We start from the raw sequence: 17199 nt of genomic DNA on the forward strand, positions 1-17199 counted from the left end.
AGCATACACATGCATGCGAACTTGGCTTATGGCGAGGCGAAGCCAATGAGGAATTTCATAGGGTTTATGCAAAGTTCATTCATATGCTCCTTGCGGGACACATATTATTGACATGGGCAGGTACAAGGGCGTTCAAGAGTCTGTTCTACCTACGAAAGAGAACAAGAAGCGACATCCGACATTACGATAACATTATTTTGTCTTTGGTTACCTACTTCCACTATGAAGATTCCAGAATTTTTTTCTACTCCTTTAATTGTCACAACATTCCAAGAATTCATTCTCGCGTAAGTGAATTGCGTGTTATGATACAATGAAATCCAACAACTACCAAGGCGATTTGGAGTAAAGAACCATAATTTTCATCCAACTTTGCTGAGGTTTTACCTTATACACTCATTTCAGTTTTATTCTAATCTTAAAAATGTATTCTGAGAATAGCGTAACGCTAACAAACAAATTTTGGCGTGAAGAACTCGAGGTTAGGGCTACACATTAACCATTCAGGAGCGTTTCATAACCTCTCCATTAAAGAAAGGGAAATTTTACCCAAATGGAGCAAATCTCACTAAGATGCATAAATTCAAAAATACGACTTAACCATTAAGATTTACTACAGCGGCAGCCCACAATGCATATTAACTAAAATACGCTTTTCAATTGTCATATTTCCTGACGTTTACACCAAGAACGACCAGCTGAAGTGAATTTCCTTTTGTCAGTGTTGCACGATAGTAACTTCCCGCTCGTCAACGGGTAGCGCTAGCTGCACTAAGTAGTTTTTGTATCTCCAGTAGATGGGAGGAACGTAGGTACTGATGAAAATGTGGAGAAACTGATCTCAATAGAGATGAAATCTCACTTCTAAGATCAATTACAGCAAATATGAAGATGAATTCCATTTAATCTGGTCACAATAAATCAAAGTCGAACTTTTCGAAGAGAGGACACAAGACATACTTGGGGCACAATCTCTTGCTTAAAATGAAAGTATTTTGTCAGTTCGCGGTTGAGGAGCAGCCGCCTATTTAAAATATGACTCTTCTAATTGTTCAATCTTGTACAGAGAGAAAGGATTTTTGTACATCCCCCAATATAAAATGTAAGAGCAGGTTTTGGAAAGACAGTTTGTGAATGGGGTGCCCTCATGATGTAATGAATTAAGAGCAGATCGATGGAAGAGGCTTTTCCATATGGTAGAGGCAAGGTCGCTGGATGGACGACGGATCATGCCTAGCACTCTCGCTTGTTTTCCTTTTCGTCAATTTAACCTTCTGTATCCTTCTCTACGGCCGCATTTCAATAAGCTCCAACCCGTGCCTATCATTTTGCTTAAACGAGCATTTTTTTATCGGCGTACAAAAACATGCAACACATGAAAGATTTTGCTAACCTATTTTTAATACTCTGACTCATCATTCTTATCATCAATTACCTACTTATTTTCCTAACGGAACTCCTCTATGTTCCCATCACTTAACCATCTTAGTCCAAAGTATTGCCACGAAAGGTGAACTGCTCCACCTCTTTTAGTTTTTAACCTCCTATGTTTAAGGTTATAATTGCCTTACTCTTATCTTGAAAGCATCATAACTTTTGCTTCGCTTGTCTCATTCCATAGCTTTCGTACTTATTTTCTTATGCGCTCTGCAAAGCATGCAACTCCTTGCTAATGGGCCACCTAAAGCTAGAACATCCGCGGATCTAGCTTATTTATGTGAATTTATGATATTATTCTAGTCTAGTTTGGAATGAATTTAACTATTTGAATACCAATACAAATAAATCATTATATGACTAATTTATTGAATCACAGTCGCTTAAATTTCAATAGCACTACTATGTGATAGTAACATTTTGGATTATAAACCTATTAAATTTTCTTTGGAATAGGAACGGCTTTCTTAAGTAAATAAATCACAGGGACACGAAAAATAAAATCTTTGACATTAGATACTACTGCCAATGAATTTGCAATAATTTAATTCCAATATTAAGATGTGTGTGGCCCTTTTCTAGGATAAATAGCATTGTCGGCGTATATGCCTGAGGCCGGTACTTAAAAATCTATCTAGGTAGGTTTTTAAGTACCGGCCTCAGGAAATATTATTAAAATTGCATATTTTCAGCCCATATTACCAACAATAGTCCATATATTTATACTAATTTCTCCGTGATTTGAGCAACAGTTGTAAAATTATTTCAAAACCTGCGCCATTTAATCGCTGATACAGCCTAGGACGGGAGAGTATTTCTTATCCAAGGATAGATGGCGATAAAGATGACCAAAATGTTGGCCCCGAGTCCTGCAGGCACACGGTTTACGTCATTCGCATTCCGGGCAATTGCTTGGATCCCCCTCTGGAGAAGAATTGAGGTGTGGTTCAGTGTAAGCTGGCGTAAACGGGGATAGAATCACCTGAACGTTTGAAAGCAAGGTAAAATTTGTTACCAATGTGCCCATGTTTAAACTGTTGGCTTTAATATTCTGCTGGTATTCTGGATATCTAGAAAAATACCGTGGTAGAATTCCCTAAAATCGGAATAATAGCCCCAGCCGGGTGTTTCTGGGATGCATCGACTTCCGGTTCCTGGATCTGTTGTATATAAATAGGTTTATCTCTACTTTATGAATTCTAATAATAAAAAATGTGAGTAATTAGTTCAATATTTTATAATCTCTAACAATCTGAAAGCTTGATGTGTCACGTCAGTTACGTTTTTATGAATTCACTTAGCGAAGTCTGCCATGTCAGGGTGAATGAAGATACGCGTTTTGTATTTAGAGGAGTTTCAGTGGAATTATTGAGTATCTACTAATTTTTTCGTTGTTTGGTTAGAAATCTCACGCGGTAAACAAAGTGTAATAGGTTATCTTTTCAGCCTTGCTATCATTGGTTTTAGCACTGTTCAACGGCCATTGTTTATGTGTTCGTATTGTGGTGTCATACATTTATATTTTCTTTCTTTCGGATCTGCTAGTGCCAATATTTCCAGTGGCATGTTGTTTGCTCGTACTTAATTCCGAAACACTTTTCTAGCTTAATAGAGAATAATCAGTTTGACATCTTAGAATATGAATAGGTGTCGGATTTAAATAATAATTGGAATTATGCTGCATTTTGTAATAGACCAGTTTAATATTGATTGCCATTCTAATTGCAGTGAACGTTTCATTGGCATTGTCTGTAGTTACCCTTTTAAAATAGTATTATAATATTTAGAGCTCGTGAGAAGTTTGTTTTTTAGTCATTTTAATTAATTTTAAATAACTTAATTAGTATCACATGATTTCTGTGGAAATGCGGAATACTTATTGAAATAGGTCCTTAACGGACTGGAATTGGCAACGATGGCGGAATCCGATTACTTAAAATTTGTGCGCTTATTCGATAGGTGCTCTTGCGGTTAAGGTGCATTTGTAGGTAAATATTTGAAACCCCTTAAAGAATGTATTGTTTGTTGCTCCGATGCACTCGTGTATCTGAAAATTTGACTAGGCTACTATTGGATTCATTTGTTGCCACCCATTCTGGATTCTCCCCGAAATGTATGCTGGTTGAGAATCGTGCCCATGATAAATCATTAGAATTCTGAAAACATGTTAAAACCACCTACGAAATATTATACTTCAATATTTGTTGATGGCTACTCCTTTTTTATTAGGTTAATCTGAAGTTCTGAACAATTCTATTTCATTTATTGCCCAATAAGCCAGGAAAGCAAAACACCAGAAGGCACGTTAGAGATCTGAAACGTATCATTTTGTATCGTCTAAATAATTAAGCTCATACGACATGCTGACCATCTTGACATTTGAAAATTTGAGGGAAAAATTTTCAGTTAGGACAGTCTACTTTAGAATATTGTGTCCGGAAGGCCTTCAAAGAGCTCAAGGATCTTTGCAAGCATACGCACATGCAATACTCGGCATTGTGTTGAATATTTAAAGTTCTTGCTGAATACAGTTGTTAATCTGGTCCTGTAAGCACCTCTTTACGCCCGCTAATTCGTCCACAAGGAGTAGCAGCATGAATAACTGTTTCACTCGCTAATGTGAAATTATATGGGCTCTGAACTTCTGTGGCATTGAATTTGTGGTAGATTCTAGTTATGTGTAGCCAATGTTGCATTTTATTTCGAAGTTCACCAATATAAACATAGTATAGCATATGCCATTCGTTGGTCATTTTAGGTGACCTTTGTGGAACCCCAGCATCGGTTATGTCTCATAATATGACTAGTCACATTTGTTATCCGCATAAAATTGCCATTAAATCCAGTGTATCATAGCCAACATACGGAGAAATTCCTAAACGTGCCAAGTCCGCAGCTCACTTGTGGTACCAGGAGCCAGTGTTTTGTTCGACGCTTCAGTTTGTGGTTTAATTTTAAATATTTCAGTTTGCACAATTTATACAAAACGTGATATCTGATAGTGCTTTTACTTTGTGTTCCGCTGTGTGATTCATGCGAGTGATTTGATCAGTGTCAGTTTTATTGCGTATGAATTTCTTTTACCGTTTGCCGTAGTTCGTTTACAGAATTCAAGGTAAGTGAATGATTGGTGATTTTAAGTATAGGAACAAAAATTCTAATTAAAATCAGTGATGGGTATGGCACTCCGCTTTGTCAACTAACTGAAGTAACCACATCACAAATGTATGTCTGTACTGTTGTCTGGTATTCGGCTGCAATTTGATTCTTTTCCAGTTATTACCGAAAATAATCAATGCTTCGAGTAATGTGAGTCATGACTATCCAATTGCATTGGTGTGATTGGAGACGATGACTTGAATGTGTTAAATAATCTTCCGCATCAGAGTTCATGCATTGTGTGTTTGTGTCGCTTAGGGTTTCCGTTGTTTTTCATTATCCATGTACGGGTGATGGTGGCTTTTCGTCAATTTTTAATATTTGTCATTGACAGGAGTGGCATCGTTTTGGATGGGAAATATTATATTTATCTCCAGGATAATCACTTGTAATTCTCCGTTCAATGGAATATATTGCATTCAAGCCCCCAGCTCCCATGTACTATCTGCATTGTTTCTAGTGTCATCTTGTTTTTATCGTTTGAAAGGGGTTACATTTGTTATTTCAGAGATGTTTTTCCGTATTTCCTTCCTTATGGGGCTGATTGTTCCATTTTCTTTTTGGAGTAGGAATAGGTTTGTGATCATTCATTTAATATTTTAAACGAGTCAGGTTTTTTTGCGTTAAATTTTCAAGAAATAAAGTAGAAATTTTGTTTTCAGGGCGTAACCCCTTTAAGTCCTTCCTAGCGTTCATTCCAAATCCTTGTATCAACAATTATGCTTGAACAAAGATTTTCGATAACGATTTTGGGGTATATTTATTTTTTGACTGCTTGAATGAAAAATCCACATGTGATTAGTGGGCATCAGTAGTAACAAGGCATATCATTGCTAAAACTTTAGTTTGTGGTTACTCTTGTGATTCTTTTGAGAGAATTGGTTGAGATCATCTTTATTCATTCTCAGACTATGGAATTGGGATGTTGCATCATTATATAGTGAATTTGGGATGTATTGATTGACACATTAGCATAGGAAGAAAAGGCTTTTGTTAGGGAATGTTTGAAAGTAATCATGCATATGATTGACTAAAAAAGTGCGTTGTTGTATTAATAGTTCTCTATGACCATATATCTTTCTGAGTTGTGTCATCCTCTCATTCATCATAATTTCTCATGCAATGTGTTTTTGTTGTCCAGATTGCTTCTTTGCCTGAAAGCATTGCCTTATTTTCTCTGCTTTTATTAATTTTTATATTAAATTTTGGCATTTCAATTTTTCAAGGTATAAAATGTGTGTACATTAACACATGGAAATGTTAGAAATTAGCTATAGTTGGTGGTAGTGGAGTTTTTTACACTGCATAATGTCGTCTGCTGTTCTCATTTTGTAGGCAGTAGTAGACTTTTAGTTGCTTCTGAAAAATAGCCTGCTTTACTACCTTTCTCATGAACGCTAGTGAAAGGGTATCTGCTATATATTACTGAAATGATCCACCTTGTATATGGTTTTCCCACTGTGTGAAATCACTTAGACATGATTGATTGATTAATTAGTGATCGTTGATTTGTGATTTCAATATTTATAAGCTCTTAGGAATTTAAAAGGCACGGATTTGTTATTTTCCACCTGCAATGGGCACTCAGAATTAAGAGCATTCTCATTCATGCTGCAGACTCTTCGTGTCTGGTGGGCCTATTATCCAGCAGGACATATCCATGTTATCTCCTCTTTAATTGAGCATTTGTCTTCTTCCTACACTTCCTTGTGGCCCTGTGCACTTGCTCTTAGGCAATCATTATGTGCTTTTAAAGGTTTTTGAGGTATTTGTCAGAGTTGTTTACTCGCAGTCAATTTTAAATCTGCTTACCATTGAAAGTAGTTTTATTTGTAATTACAATTTTAATGCTGCTCTGAATCATTTAAAAATGTTAGTATAGAAAATTATGGCCTTTTTTACTCCCTTTTGATGGAATGATTGCTTTTGAATGCCCAGCACAGAACAAATTTGATATTTGTTCTGCATGGATGTTTTCTGTCTCACGAGTTGTTTTCAGTCAGAAAACCCTAATTTTATGTTTTTAAGATTTTGGAGATGTGGGCAGCATTGCAGGATGTTTTCTTTCTTATTAGCTAGGATGATTTTATTTAGTTATAGATATATCTTGTCATTGTGTGGTTTCCAATTTCCCTAAGTTTATTTTTATGTGGAATTACTTTTAACTGGTGTCATTTTATCAGTGGGCTTATTTAACTTCAATATGATAAACTTTTTCAATTTTAAGGGGAAACCAAGTCTTTTGGTATTCATTCATATTGTGTAGGATATTTTACTGTCATGCATGTGAGATAACTGTTCGATTGATGCTCTTGCTCATTTTGGTTGAGGCTGTAACTGCAGTGATAGTTAAAAATAGATGGGGCTCTTCTTTTTATTTTAATTTTTCAGAATAATGGGCTGCAGTCTTGTCAAAATTTCCTATTTAGGTGACATGGCTTTTCCATAAATTGTGGTGGGTGTATTAACAGTTTTCCTTAGCAATTGCCTGTTGTTTATAACGCTACATAGCTTGTCATAGTTTCATTAACCTGTGGTGCAGCTTTTATGGGACATGTATTCCAGGAGCTGTACAAATGTTTTCAATAGACTGAAAAGAGGGAAACAAGGTCTTCATTGACATAAGAGGTACACTGACAATTCTCTATGGACCGGCTTACCCGGCTTGTAATTGGCTGTTGCCATTCTCCCAGCAATACAACTTCCAGAGGTAAGATACTGTTACTTAAGGCTTTGCTATTAACTCTTTACACTGTTGAGGCACGCTCATGGAACTATTACCCTAATGTCAAACGCACATCACTCTATCAAAGGACATATCTTACCAGGTAGTTAGAATTTTTGGTATATACATTAATACAGCATTTGAATTATATAGGAAGGACACGTAATTGCATTCACACTTGGTGGCTTGATTGCATGGTATTAATTCACATTATTACACTAATTAATGCTTGGTTTTAATAGTAATCGGTGATACACAAGGTCATACCTACCTGGTTGTGTAAGATGTACGTACAGAATGGAATTGGGAAATGATTAGGTTACACAGATTTACCAGGTATTTTGGAAGTCCAATGGTTGATTAACAAGTCACTTGTAGATTTACACTGAGAAATATGTATTTAAACATGAACTTATGAATTGAATTTCCTTCATATTGATGGTTGCACCTGCAAAATTTTTTACTTCATGAGGTCATTAAAAGTTGGATTCAGTTCCAACCAGCCCATGCTGTTGTTCTCATTCAATAATATCCGTTAGTGCTAGTTGGAGATGCAGGTTGGGTGGCAAGGCATGGCTCTGCATGTGCAACTTTGTTATTAGGTGGATAGTGGTTGCATGTTAATTTACGTGGGCATTTTTTTAAAATTTCATATGATGAAGTGATTGTAAATAGAACTGACATTGACCTCTTGATGAAGTGCGGTTTTAGGATAATAATTTGAAGGATATCTTCAATAGGAGTTTTTATGAGGTTAATTAGACATTCATGCTACCATTATTGACGACTCTGGTGTCATGTTTCATGGGTGGGGATTCCACCAAGGTCTTTGCATTGGGAGAGTAGGGTAATACATTCCCTGCCAATCCTTACATTGACTGATTGTTTATGTTAACAAGTTACTGTTTTGTGAACCAGATTTATCTGTTGGTTTAGGAAATGCAGTGCTGAAAAATGGCTGCTGTCTCGGCATTCTTCTTTATCCATTGCTCTGCTCAGCACCTTGTGCCATTTGCCCTTAATCTTACCCTTCTCCTGACATGGGGTACAAAACTGCTCGGTAATCATTTTATAGAATTAAGGTGTGGAATGGTATAAAAAAATAGCTTTTTATTTTTTTAGGATTATTTATCAGGATTTAAATTTTTAAGCTATAAACTATATAGATTTTCAATCAAATCTAATGGAATAATTTGGGGGAAAACTTTTATGGCTACTAAGGTATAAGGGTACAAAATTAAAACTCACTAATTATAACTGCCTTGATTTTGTGATAAATTTTTATTTATCTCTTTGGATTAATCTTCATGGCATACTTTTAAATTAAATCAAATTGTTGATCTTTTTTACATTTCATTATTTCATTTGACCATGGTGCAACTAATATGTTCAATCAGTATCCTCCTAAGTTGAAATTGCCCTCAGGGCAGAGTTATACTCCTCATTCTAAGACTAGGGCTTTAGTGAGGGGTTGGAGTCAAATTCCTATTTTGTGCAGGATTAACTCTCTTAATCTGGACTATAGCTCTTGGACCAGATTAAAGTATGGTGTGGGTGTGAATAGAATGGAGCACCACTGTAAACAAACAGCAGCAAGTTTCAGAGACTCGAAATTTTAGTTAAAATTGTTCAGAATCTCTGTTATCATTTGGATCAAGATAAGGATAAGACAATAGTTGGTTTTCAATAAATCCATATCTCATTAAAATTTTCTAGATTAATTGGGATAATATTTTTTTGCTAGATAAGCATCTCCCATTTTCCTCTTGAAAAGCACCATTCAAGTAGGTATTTTTTTATGAGCCACTTTCATTTTACAAATTTAGTAAAAATCTCATTGGAATGTGTTATGCATGGATATGATTTTCTTTTACAGTACTTGTAAATGACACTGCTTGATCTACTTATTTGTCTTGGTTAAAGGTTTGGCATGCTACTTTTTTGGTAATTTAAGCGTATCTCTTGGATCTTTGGCACATTTGTACCAAAAGCATAATTTTTTCATTCTTTATTATTCGTCTCTCACTCATGATTTTTATTCACATATCATCATTTCGGAGCTTGTAAGAAAGTAACAGGTGTGGAATGGAAACAACAGGATTATTTTTAAATTTATGGAGACTTGTTGGACAAGAGGACTTTTTGGGTAGAATTGTTTTTACAGTGCATGTCATGTCTTTTAAAATTTTTGTTGAGCGTGATGTGGCTTCCCCTATTTTTAAACACCATAACGTTTTCCTAATCTTAGCAATTGGAGATGTTTTCATGTGACAAGGATATTGTGGAAGAGTTGTAAGTCACTATGTACAAGGAGGCAGTATTGTCTTTCTGATAGTTGCCAATCTCTAGAGGAGAGTTTGTTCTGTTTTCTAACTTGTGTAGTGTATTTCAGCAGACCATTGAAGTAGGACGTTATTACTTTCATCTTGTCATTCTATTGTGACAAAGTTGTTTTCCTGTTATAGAGCTGTGGTAACCCATTAGAGGCACTGTCATGGTCAGCTTCAGCATATGCTGGAGACATTTTATGTAATTTTTTGTTGATTGATTAGAATAAGTGCATTAATTGTTCATTGAGTAAGAAAAAAGAATGGCATACGATTTTGCTAACTTTTTATTTGTGAATAGTAGTTGGATATAGGTTAATCGCCAATTTTACTCATATATACCCCACCTTTTGTGGAATAAAATTCTATCACGTGCCATTTTTCCGTGGAATAATGGTATCGTATACCAAGGAAGGGATTAGCTGCTGTGGTTTGAGAAGGGATTTCAGGGGTATATAATTGTATTTTCGTGTAATGCATTCTTGTTTCTTAAACTGAATAAATTAAAGCATAGTTCAGGTTTTGTGTGCACATCATGAATTTCTGTGTAATGATCTTATTTAAAGATTTTTCGCGTTGCAGACTGTGGCCTCTTCTTGCAATGCATCTGCGTGGGGAGGCTCCTATTAATCCCACTTCCTCGTGAAAATTACGATACTTCCCTGTTCCATTGGCTTGGATAGCCCTTAGCTTTGTGGAGATTTCGGTTTAATATTATTAATGCGATCTTATTACGCGGATTAAAGAGAGGGTACTGTGGATAGATAGGGCACTACCCTCTCTCCGTGTCTCAATTGTGATCTTAAAAACGGCGCATTGATGCCCGAAAAGGTTTCATAACGCTACCACATACCTTGCGGAAGTGTGGCGGCTGTAGTTTTTGGCCCAAGGATTCCTGATGACCCAGGTAAAAATGCCAGTTTCGTATCCTTAAATGTCTATTTACCTTCTTCTGTATAATTTAATGACTTGTTTCCTTCCTATCAGACCATATTCATGATGCGTAATGTTTTTTATAACCTAGAATTTTTCAACTATTTGACCTGAGTAAGTGATACGGATGTTCTTATCTTTGGCTATGCGTCAACTGTGAACGTCAGCGTCGCGCGTAATGGGAATAAAATGACTCGGCTATGTCTCATCAATTGCTCTAAGGCTTTGCATTTTTTAGAAAAATGCTCTAAGCATTACTCTGATTAAATTCGTAGGCGTTTTGATTTTGTTCGTAATGCCAATAATCGATTATTTTCCACGCTATATTTTCCATAGTTTTATGTTTTCGATTTTTCCACAAAATTGATGGTAACTATTTGAATGTGATCGTGATAGGTGAATTTAACATGTGGAAACCCGAAATTATTCCGTCATTTTCTGGCAATTTTTCCCGTGTACAAATATGTAGTGTCGTGTGTTTGTGCGCGATGACGACAGAGTAATTATCTGGTGCCGCAATTCGTACATATAATTCATGAATCCATTTTTTATAGGTTTAGATTGAAGTGCTGGATATCTACATAATTTATTCTGTGAATCAATATATTCTATGTATAATCATAGAATAAGGAGAATATTTCTTGGCACTATGCATGTATTACTATATTCGAGACGAAGGTTAGTTACCATGCTTTCACGGCCGACTCTAAAAATCTCTGAGTAGTTGAGGAGCAATACGATTTATTTTGCGCTTAGCAATTAATTGCTTTGTTTTACGTCAAAGTTATTTAAATTTCATGTCATAAGAATCAATAGGAAATGCGAGACCCCCAGAGGATCTGAAGTTGGCCACGATTAACTTCCGTTGAGTCCCCGTTGACACCTGGCTCCTTATTCAGGGGCCACGCCCACTTCGCGCACTGGCTCTAGTAGAATCACTGCTTCAAACCGTCCAGTGGTATACATACACAATGGCAGAGTTTGCCCTTATGGTAGACGAGCAGTTTGCATCTTCTACAGGACCATTGTTTATTGACTGTTTTTTCCTTCAGGTGAAAAGAGCCTTTAAAAGCCCGTCGGGCTTTTTATTATAACGTGGTAGTATTATTTGGTATAGATGCGAGCATGAGCATCCCTCTATCGCTGGACCAATTACATTGCTAGGCCGCCTTCCCTAAAGGCGTATTTCAAATGCAGGTTAAAGAGGAATAGAGTGTTTCAGACTTTATTTTGTGGAAGTTATCCACCACGGTGTTCAAGAAAAACTCTGTGAATCCATTTAATTAATTATTAATACGATCCCGGTTTCGTCAGCTACAGAATCTTATTCGTAAAATCTTATACCCGAGGATGTGCCGACGTAACGAAATCTGGGTCGTGTTTATGTATTACTAAGTGGATTCATCGAAGTTTTTTTCATTGTCTTCGTGTGAGAGTGTGGGAACGATATTTGTGATTTGTAGTCTGGACCGAAACCTGAAGCTAGTCCCTTACTTTATTATTTAATCTCTTGAAATGTCATTCATCTTGAAGGAGATGAAGTTGGTCAGCTTGCAGTATGTTGCCGACCGGCAATTAAGAGCTACAGGTTTAAAAACAGGCTTGTCGGTGAAAAATTGATTTTTCAGTTAGGCTATTCTTGGAATTACATTTTTATTGCAAGAGCGACGGAAAATAAGACTTTAGTTACCTTTTTTAAGATGAATAACGTAACCTTAGTAGTCGAGTAGTAGGTGAAAGAATTTGCTTTCTGAAGAATCTTCACAATTAATGAATTTAAGTTTAATCACGAGCGGTTACTTTTGATACGAACAGATTTTGCACAAATTTCAGTAGCCACACTTATTCGTAAAGTAATCCAATTTTGTCATCGATCTTCGCTTCCGTGGTATCTTAACCAAGCATTCGTTGAATGTTCCTACTTACATAGTCCCTTTTGTTCGATTTTATCAGGTAGCAATGAGAACTATTAATGCGTAGATATAGGTTAATAAGATAAGTATCCACTTTCTTTGAGAACCTGCGAATCACGAGCTCAATGCCAAGTGCTACTAATTAATTACGGCGTTTTTTAAGGGAATTCCACAAATTGGTCGACCGTTACGGGAACAACGAAGAGCATTTTGTCCTAAATTGAATGTTCACTTTGCATTAAGGTGGTTAGCGTGAAGCAACCAACTTAGATGAACTTAAGACTTTTCTAGTTCTATACTTCTTGAATATTGAAATCGGCTCCAAGTTATTGATAATGCAACCAGTTCTTTAGCATGTTTACTATTAATTTTGTACGCCACGGTAAAAGTCATGCTTTAAAGCATTCATCAATAGTTTCAAGGGGGCATGCTTTGTTTTTTTCTTAGTCTTTCAGATAATCATAAATTTAAACAAGTGAAACATTAACTGGGTCTTTTAGGTCTAACTGTATATAATTTTCCGACAAATGCTTAGTGAAATACTTAGTTATTGTGTTGAGCACTCGAGGGGGCGTGGCAGTCTAGTGGGGAGAGCGTTCGGCTACTTACCGGGAGGCCGGGCTCACATGTGGTTGAATTTCGACTCACCGGGCCTTGCCCGAGCTGTTTGATTTTTCGGGTACCAGATCTTCTTGGGAAACTGGAGGCAGCGCAGGAAGAGGTTCTACTGATCGACTGCCCCCCACCCCATCCCTACCCATAGTACGCGAATTTCAGGCGCTTACGGATTTATATCCCGTCAGAACATCACTCAGGTCGATAAAATTGTTCTTTTGCCATTTGTTGGGAGTGATGATCCATACAAGTGGCATATTTTCCTTTCAATTCAATAATCATACTTGTATAGTCTTAAATGTATTGAAAGTTTTCCTTGTGCGTATTATTTATCATTGAAGCAATTGATAAGACTGTTGTGAAAAACTGCTTATGATAACCATAATCCTGGGGGCTTTCAGTCAATTTGAACTGCCGTGTTTGCGAAGGAATTTATTAAGATAATGGGCTCTTTTTACATCTCAACTCATAAAAGGTCGCGAAGGGTAAGTTCATAAAAATACTCTACTGAATATCAGCGTAGATGCCCGCAGTGCACTGTAGTTAGAATTTCTTGTGATATTTTGTGCCAGATACGTGCGGAAAATCCTAATGACGCGGTTTATATCGCGATAATAAAATGTATCATTTCAAAAGCTGGGAACTTTCAGTAGCCCAGGGAAGCATTCCCTTCAGCTGATGAAGACTTGTTCGATCATTGTCTTTGGTCCGATTAACGTGTCATAAGGAATACTCTCGTGCAGCCACTAAAGAGTAATAATTTTTATTTTAAATGGAGATCCTTTGCTGGATATTCATTTAAGGGCTACCAAGAATCTCTAGTTAATTTTTTTGCCAGCACTAGAATTTTTCTATGCCGTTATAATTTTTTTTTAGCATTACCAAATGAATCCATGTCCACTTTCCCACAACATCATTTGATTAAGGTCCAAACTTTTAATGTTCACATTCTTTGACAAGCTCTCGAGATTTCACGCTTCACACTTTTTCTGTCGGGGCTCAACTGTTATAAGGGGTTGTGTACATCTGTTAAAAATAAAGTCGAAAATATATGCTTAATCCCAATGCTGCTGAACCGTATCGTCTCGTAATACTTAGTTGGGAGAACGTTTCTGTGTTTTGTGCATAAGTAGCGTTTACCGAGGGTCTAAAAAAAATATTCTACTGGACAAAATTTTTTTGGTTGAATTGGTAAATGCGGGCAATTCTGCAGTCCACCATACTATTCAGAAGTTCTTCTTGAAACTTCTAGTATTTCATTATGTGCCAAGATATTGAATCCTGTCATTTTTACGTAGTTGGTTTTATTCATTTTTTTGATCCTGCAAAATTAGCAACAAAAACGAGCCGTTAAGATGTGTAAATGCTACATAAATAATAGATACTGCGTCAAACTTTTTTCATGATGAATATGCACGCACTCTTAGGAGTGTATAGTTATCATAAATAACCAGCCTTTCTTGTGATCGACGATCTGAAAGGCGATCGATAAGGAAGACCGAAGTAGAACCCATCCATTTTACGTCGGTTACACGTTGCAACTGGGAACGCGTGTTGGGTAACTCCCGTTTTATTGCTATTGCAATCGACTAGTACGATAATAGAAACAATATATTGGGATGTTTTATCCGCTCCCAGAGAAGGAAATGGCCGAAGACTAAGTGCTTTTTTCAAATTGCTCGTATGTTCAGGATTTTATGCTTTTGATTGGATTCATTTCTCATTTGAAGGCGCTTCTTGTCCCGTCATAATTTAGCCCATTTTAAACAAGCCTCCTAAGTCGCAGCCTGATACATGTCTCTCATAGCCCATCTCTGATGCGATGCCCCCGTCCGAACGGGGAGCACTTCGAGGCACCTTCGCTTTTTGTCCGACTCCACTGGAATCTTATTGCGGTCTTAGCATGAGAGGGAGGAGCTGGGGAGGGGAGTGACCGGCCGAATTGTTTACATTGAGTGGGAGGAGAGTGAGAAACGAAGGGGTGGAGTGTTGTCTTCCCATGACATCATCCGCTCATTCCCCGCTCTTGTCGTAGCACCAGCTTGAACAGCACGCTCACTTCGTGGGGAAGACGGCAGGGCTGCCACTATAGTCGGAAAAATATGAAATCTGTTAGACGATCGGTGAATAATGGAAATTGTGTCCTCGCCTCTGTTATTTCCCGGAGAGCGAAGTGTCATTGGAAGCGAAGAAGGTGATGCACACGAATCAGAATGAAATTCAATTAACGCATCGTTCAATAATTCTCAGTCGCCAGGAAAATTATTTCTCTGCTCCCTTCAATGAGCCTCCTGACGCATTCGTCAGAATTCACTCATTTAGGTTGGCCTGATTACAGAGTGCCTAGCTTCTGGAGAAGGCGAGAGTGTTAAGTTAATACTGCGTCAGAGCGGATTTTTTGCCTAGTAATAAATTAATAATAATATTTGTTTCAAATTTATGAAATAACTTTACTCGTTTCATTGTAATTAGTGCCCCATCCAGTCAGCCATCTACTAATGGCTCATAATAACTGATTTACTGAAGCACTGGTATTCTTGATTATATTCATGGGTTAGTGGGGCGTATAGCCTGTTCAGAACATTCTGAAATCGGCCATTGCGGGGAGTATGAGGATGTTGGAGAAAGCGCGAAGTAAAGCATTACGTATCGCGGGATAAGAAAAGTTCCGAGGTTGCATCTTGTCAGGATTGAAGAAAGAGTATAGTTGTAAAGCCGTAAAATTTTTGAGTTTGAATCGATGAGGTATGGTCTATAAAAAATGAAACTAATTCGATTAATCGCGAAAAGGGCGAAATGTTCGTCGGGAAAAATTGGGAATGGCGATCAGAAAAATAAGTGGACTCAGTGGATTAGTGTTGGCTGGTGTAGCGTAAGTCAATATTAGCATACCGAATCTGCAACCAATTTGACCATGTCTCAGTTTCGGGTGTCAAATATTAAAGAATTTACCATAGTCATGGGATTTTTTGCCACTCCGACCAAGTTGGAATCATCTCGCGGCAGAAGAATTCCATACTCTGCTGTTACTTCGGCAAGAACGATATTAACTTTACACCCATTGAATACGTAACGCGTTTCTTTCCGGATTTTGCATGCACACCTACCTGGACCGCTACAACTCGGCGGACGTGCCGCCGAAACGTCAAACTACTTGTGTGTCATTACTTTGTGTTTCTATGTTTAAATGTAAATAAGTCAATGTTTTTATGTATCCTTCTATATCCGGCCGACATCGAGAATCATTCACCTTGGCCGGGTCCGAATCCCGGTCAAGGTGAATGATTTTTACACTCTGAGATTGTTGCATTGTAATGCATATTAGCGGAGGACTCCGTCAAAAGATACTGTCGCGGCATCTCCCACAGTTCTTGGAATTTAAAACTTCATATGTTAGAGTGGGTACACCCCCATGGGATCGCGAAGACAGTGAAGTTTCCGATCAAAGTTGCACTGTAATTTGACCACGCTGTGGTCCATCGATTGTTTTATCTAATGTTGGGGTGCCCAAGAAATACGCTTTTATTTCGACCTCGAAACCCATCACGGAGTGGTATACCACTGATTATAAAAATCGCTGTTTCAAAGGTGTTGATTAAGCCCGTTTCGAGTTGGCATCGTATTTTGCTGACCGGAGATAACCTATCTGTGTCAGTATAGACGTCGCTGGCGTCGAAGTTTAAAAGAGTAATAGCGTGTGTAGCACTGATGCCCAAATGTCTATCAACGCATAGCAGATATTTTTCGAGCTTACGGGTCTCATTGGGAAAATTGTATAAAGAATAGAAATTACTGGCATTTCAATTATTCGATTGCATAAGTAGATACATTAAGGAACAAAATTTCTCTGATATTCGCTGCAAGGGTAATATTTTTGTTTATATTTTTAAAAAATCTTAATAAACTTTGGACTTTCAAATGTCATTTAATTTGGAAAGTTGTACAACGGTAGCGAGCCTAATTGGGCTTCTAGGTCTCTTTTAGTTTAATTCAGAACTTTTTGTTTTTTTTGCGATGCTGCGTTCCTTTCCAGTATTGTAATGAAAAAAATGTATCATGACGATTCTGTGACCATCCCTCTACTTTAAAC

The 17199-nt window shown here is 37.2% G+C and overlaps 1 protein-coding gene across 3 annotated transcripts in view; it reads left to right on the forward strand.

Moving 5' to 3' along the window:
• The window catches only part of LOC139685752 (ras-like GTP-binding protein Rho1), a 55081-nt gene that overhangs the window by 18385 nt on the left and 19497 nt on the right, over positions 1-17199 (forward strand). The window contains exons 1-2 of one of the 3 annotated variants that reach the window (XM_071582822.1): positions 2341-2438; positions 7162-7306. The exons of 1 other annotated variant lie outside the window; for it this stretch is intronic. In XM_071582822.1, the coding sequence (XP_071438923.1) occupies positions 7243-7306 (64 nt within the window). In that variant the 5' untranslated portion in view covers positions 2341-2438; positions 7162-7242. Of the gene's footprint in view, positions 1-2340; positions 2439-7161; positions 7307-17199 lie in introns of those variants that run through there. One more of the 3 variants, XM_071582823.1, reaches the window with a different exon arrangement.

This window comes from Hetaerina americana, unplaced genomic scaffold (assembly GCF_022747635.1).
Source record: "Hetaerina americana unplaced genomic scaffold, ioHetAmer1.1.p SCAF_12, whole genome shotgun sequence".
Taxonomy (NCBI): Eukaryota; Metazoa; Arthropoda; class Insecta; order Odonata; family Calopterygidae; genus Hetaerina; species Hetaerina americana.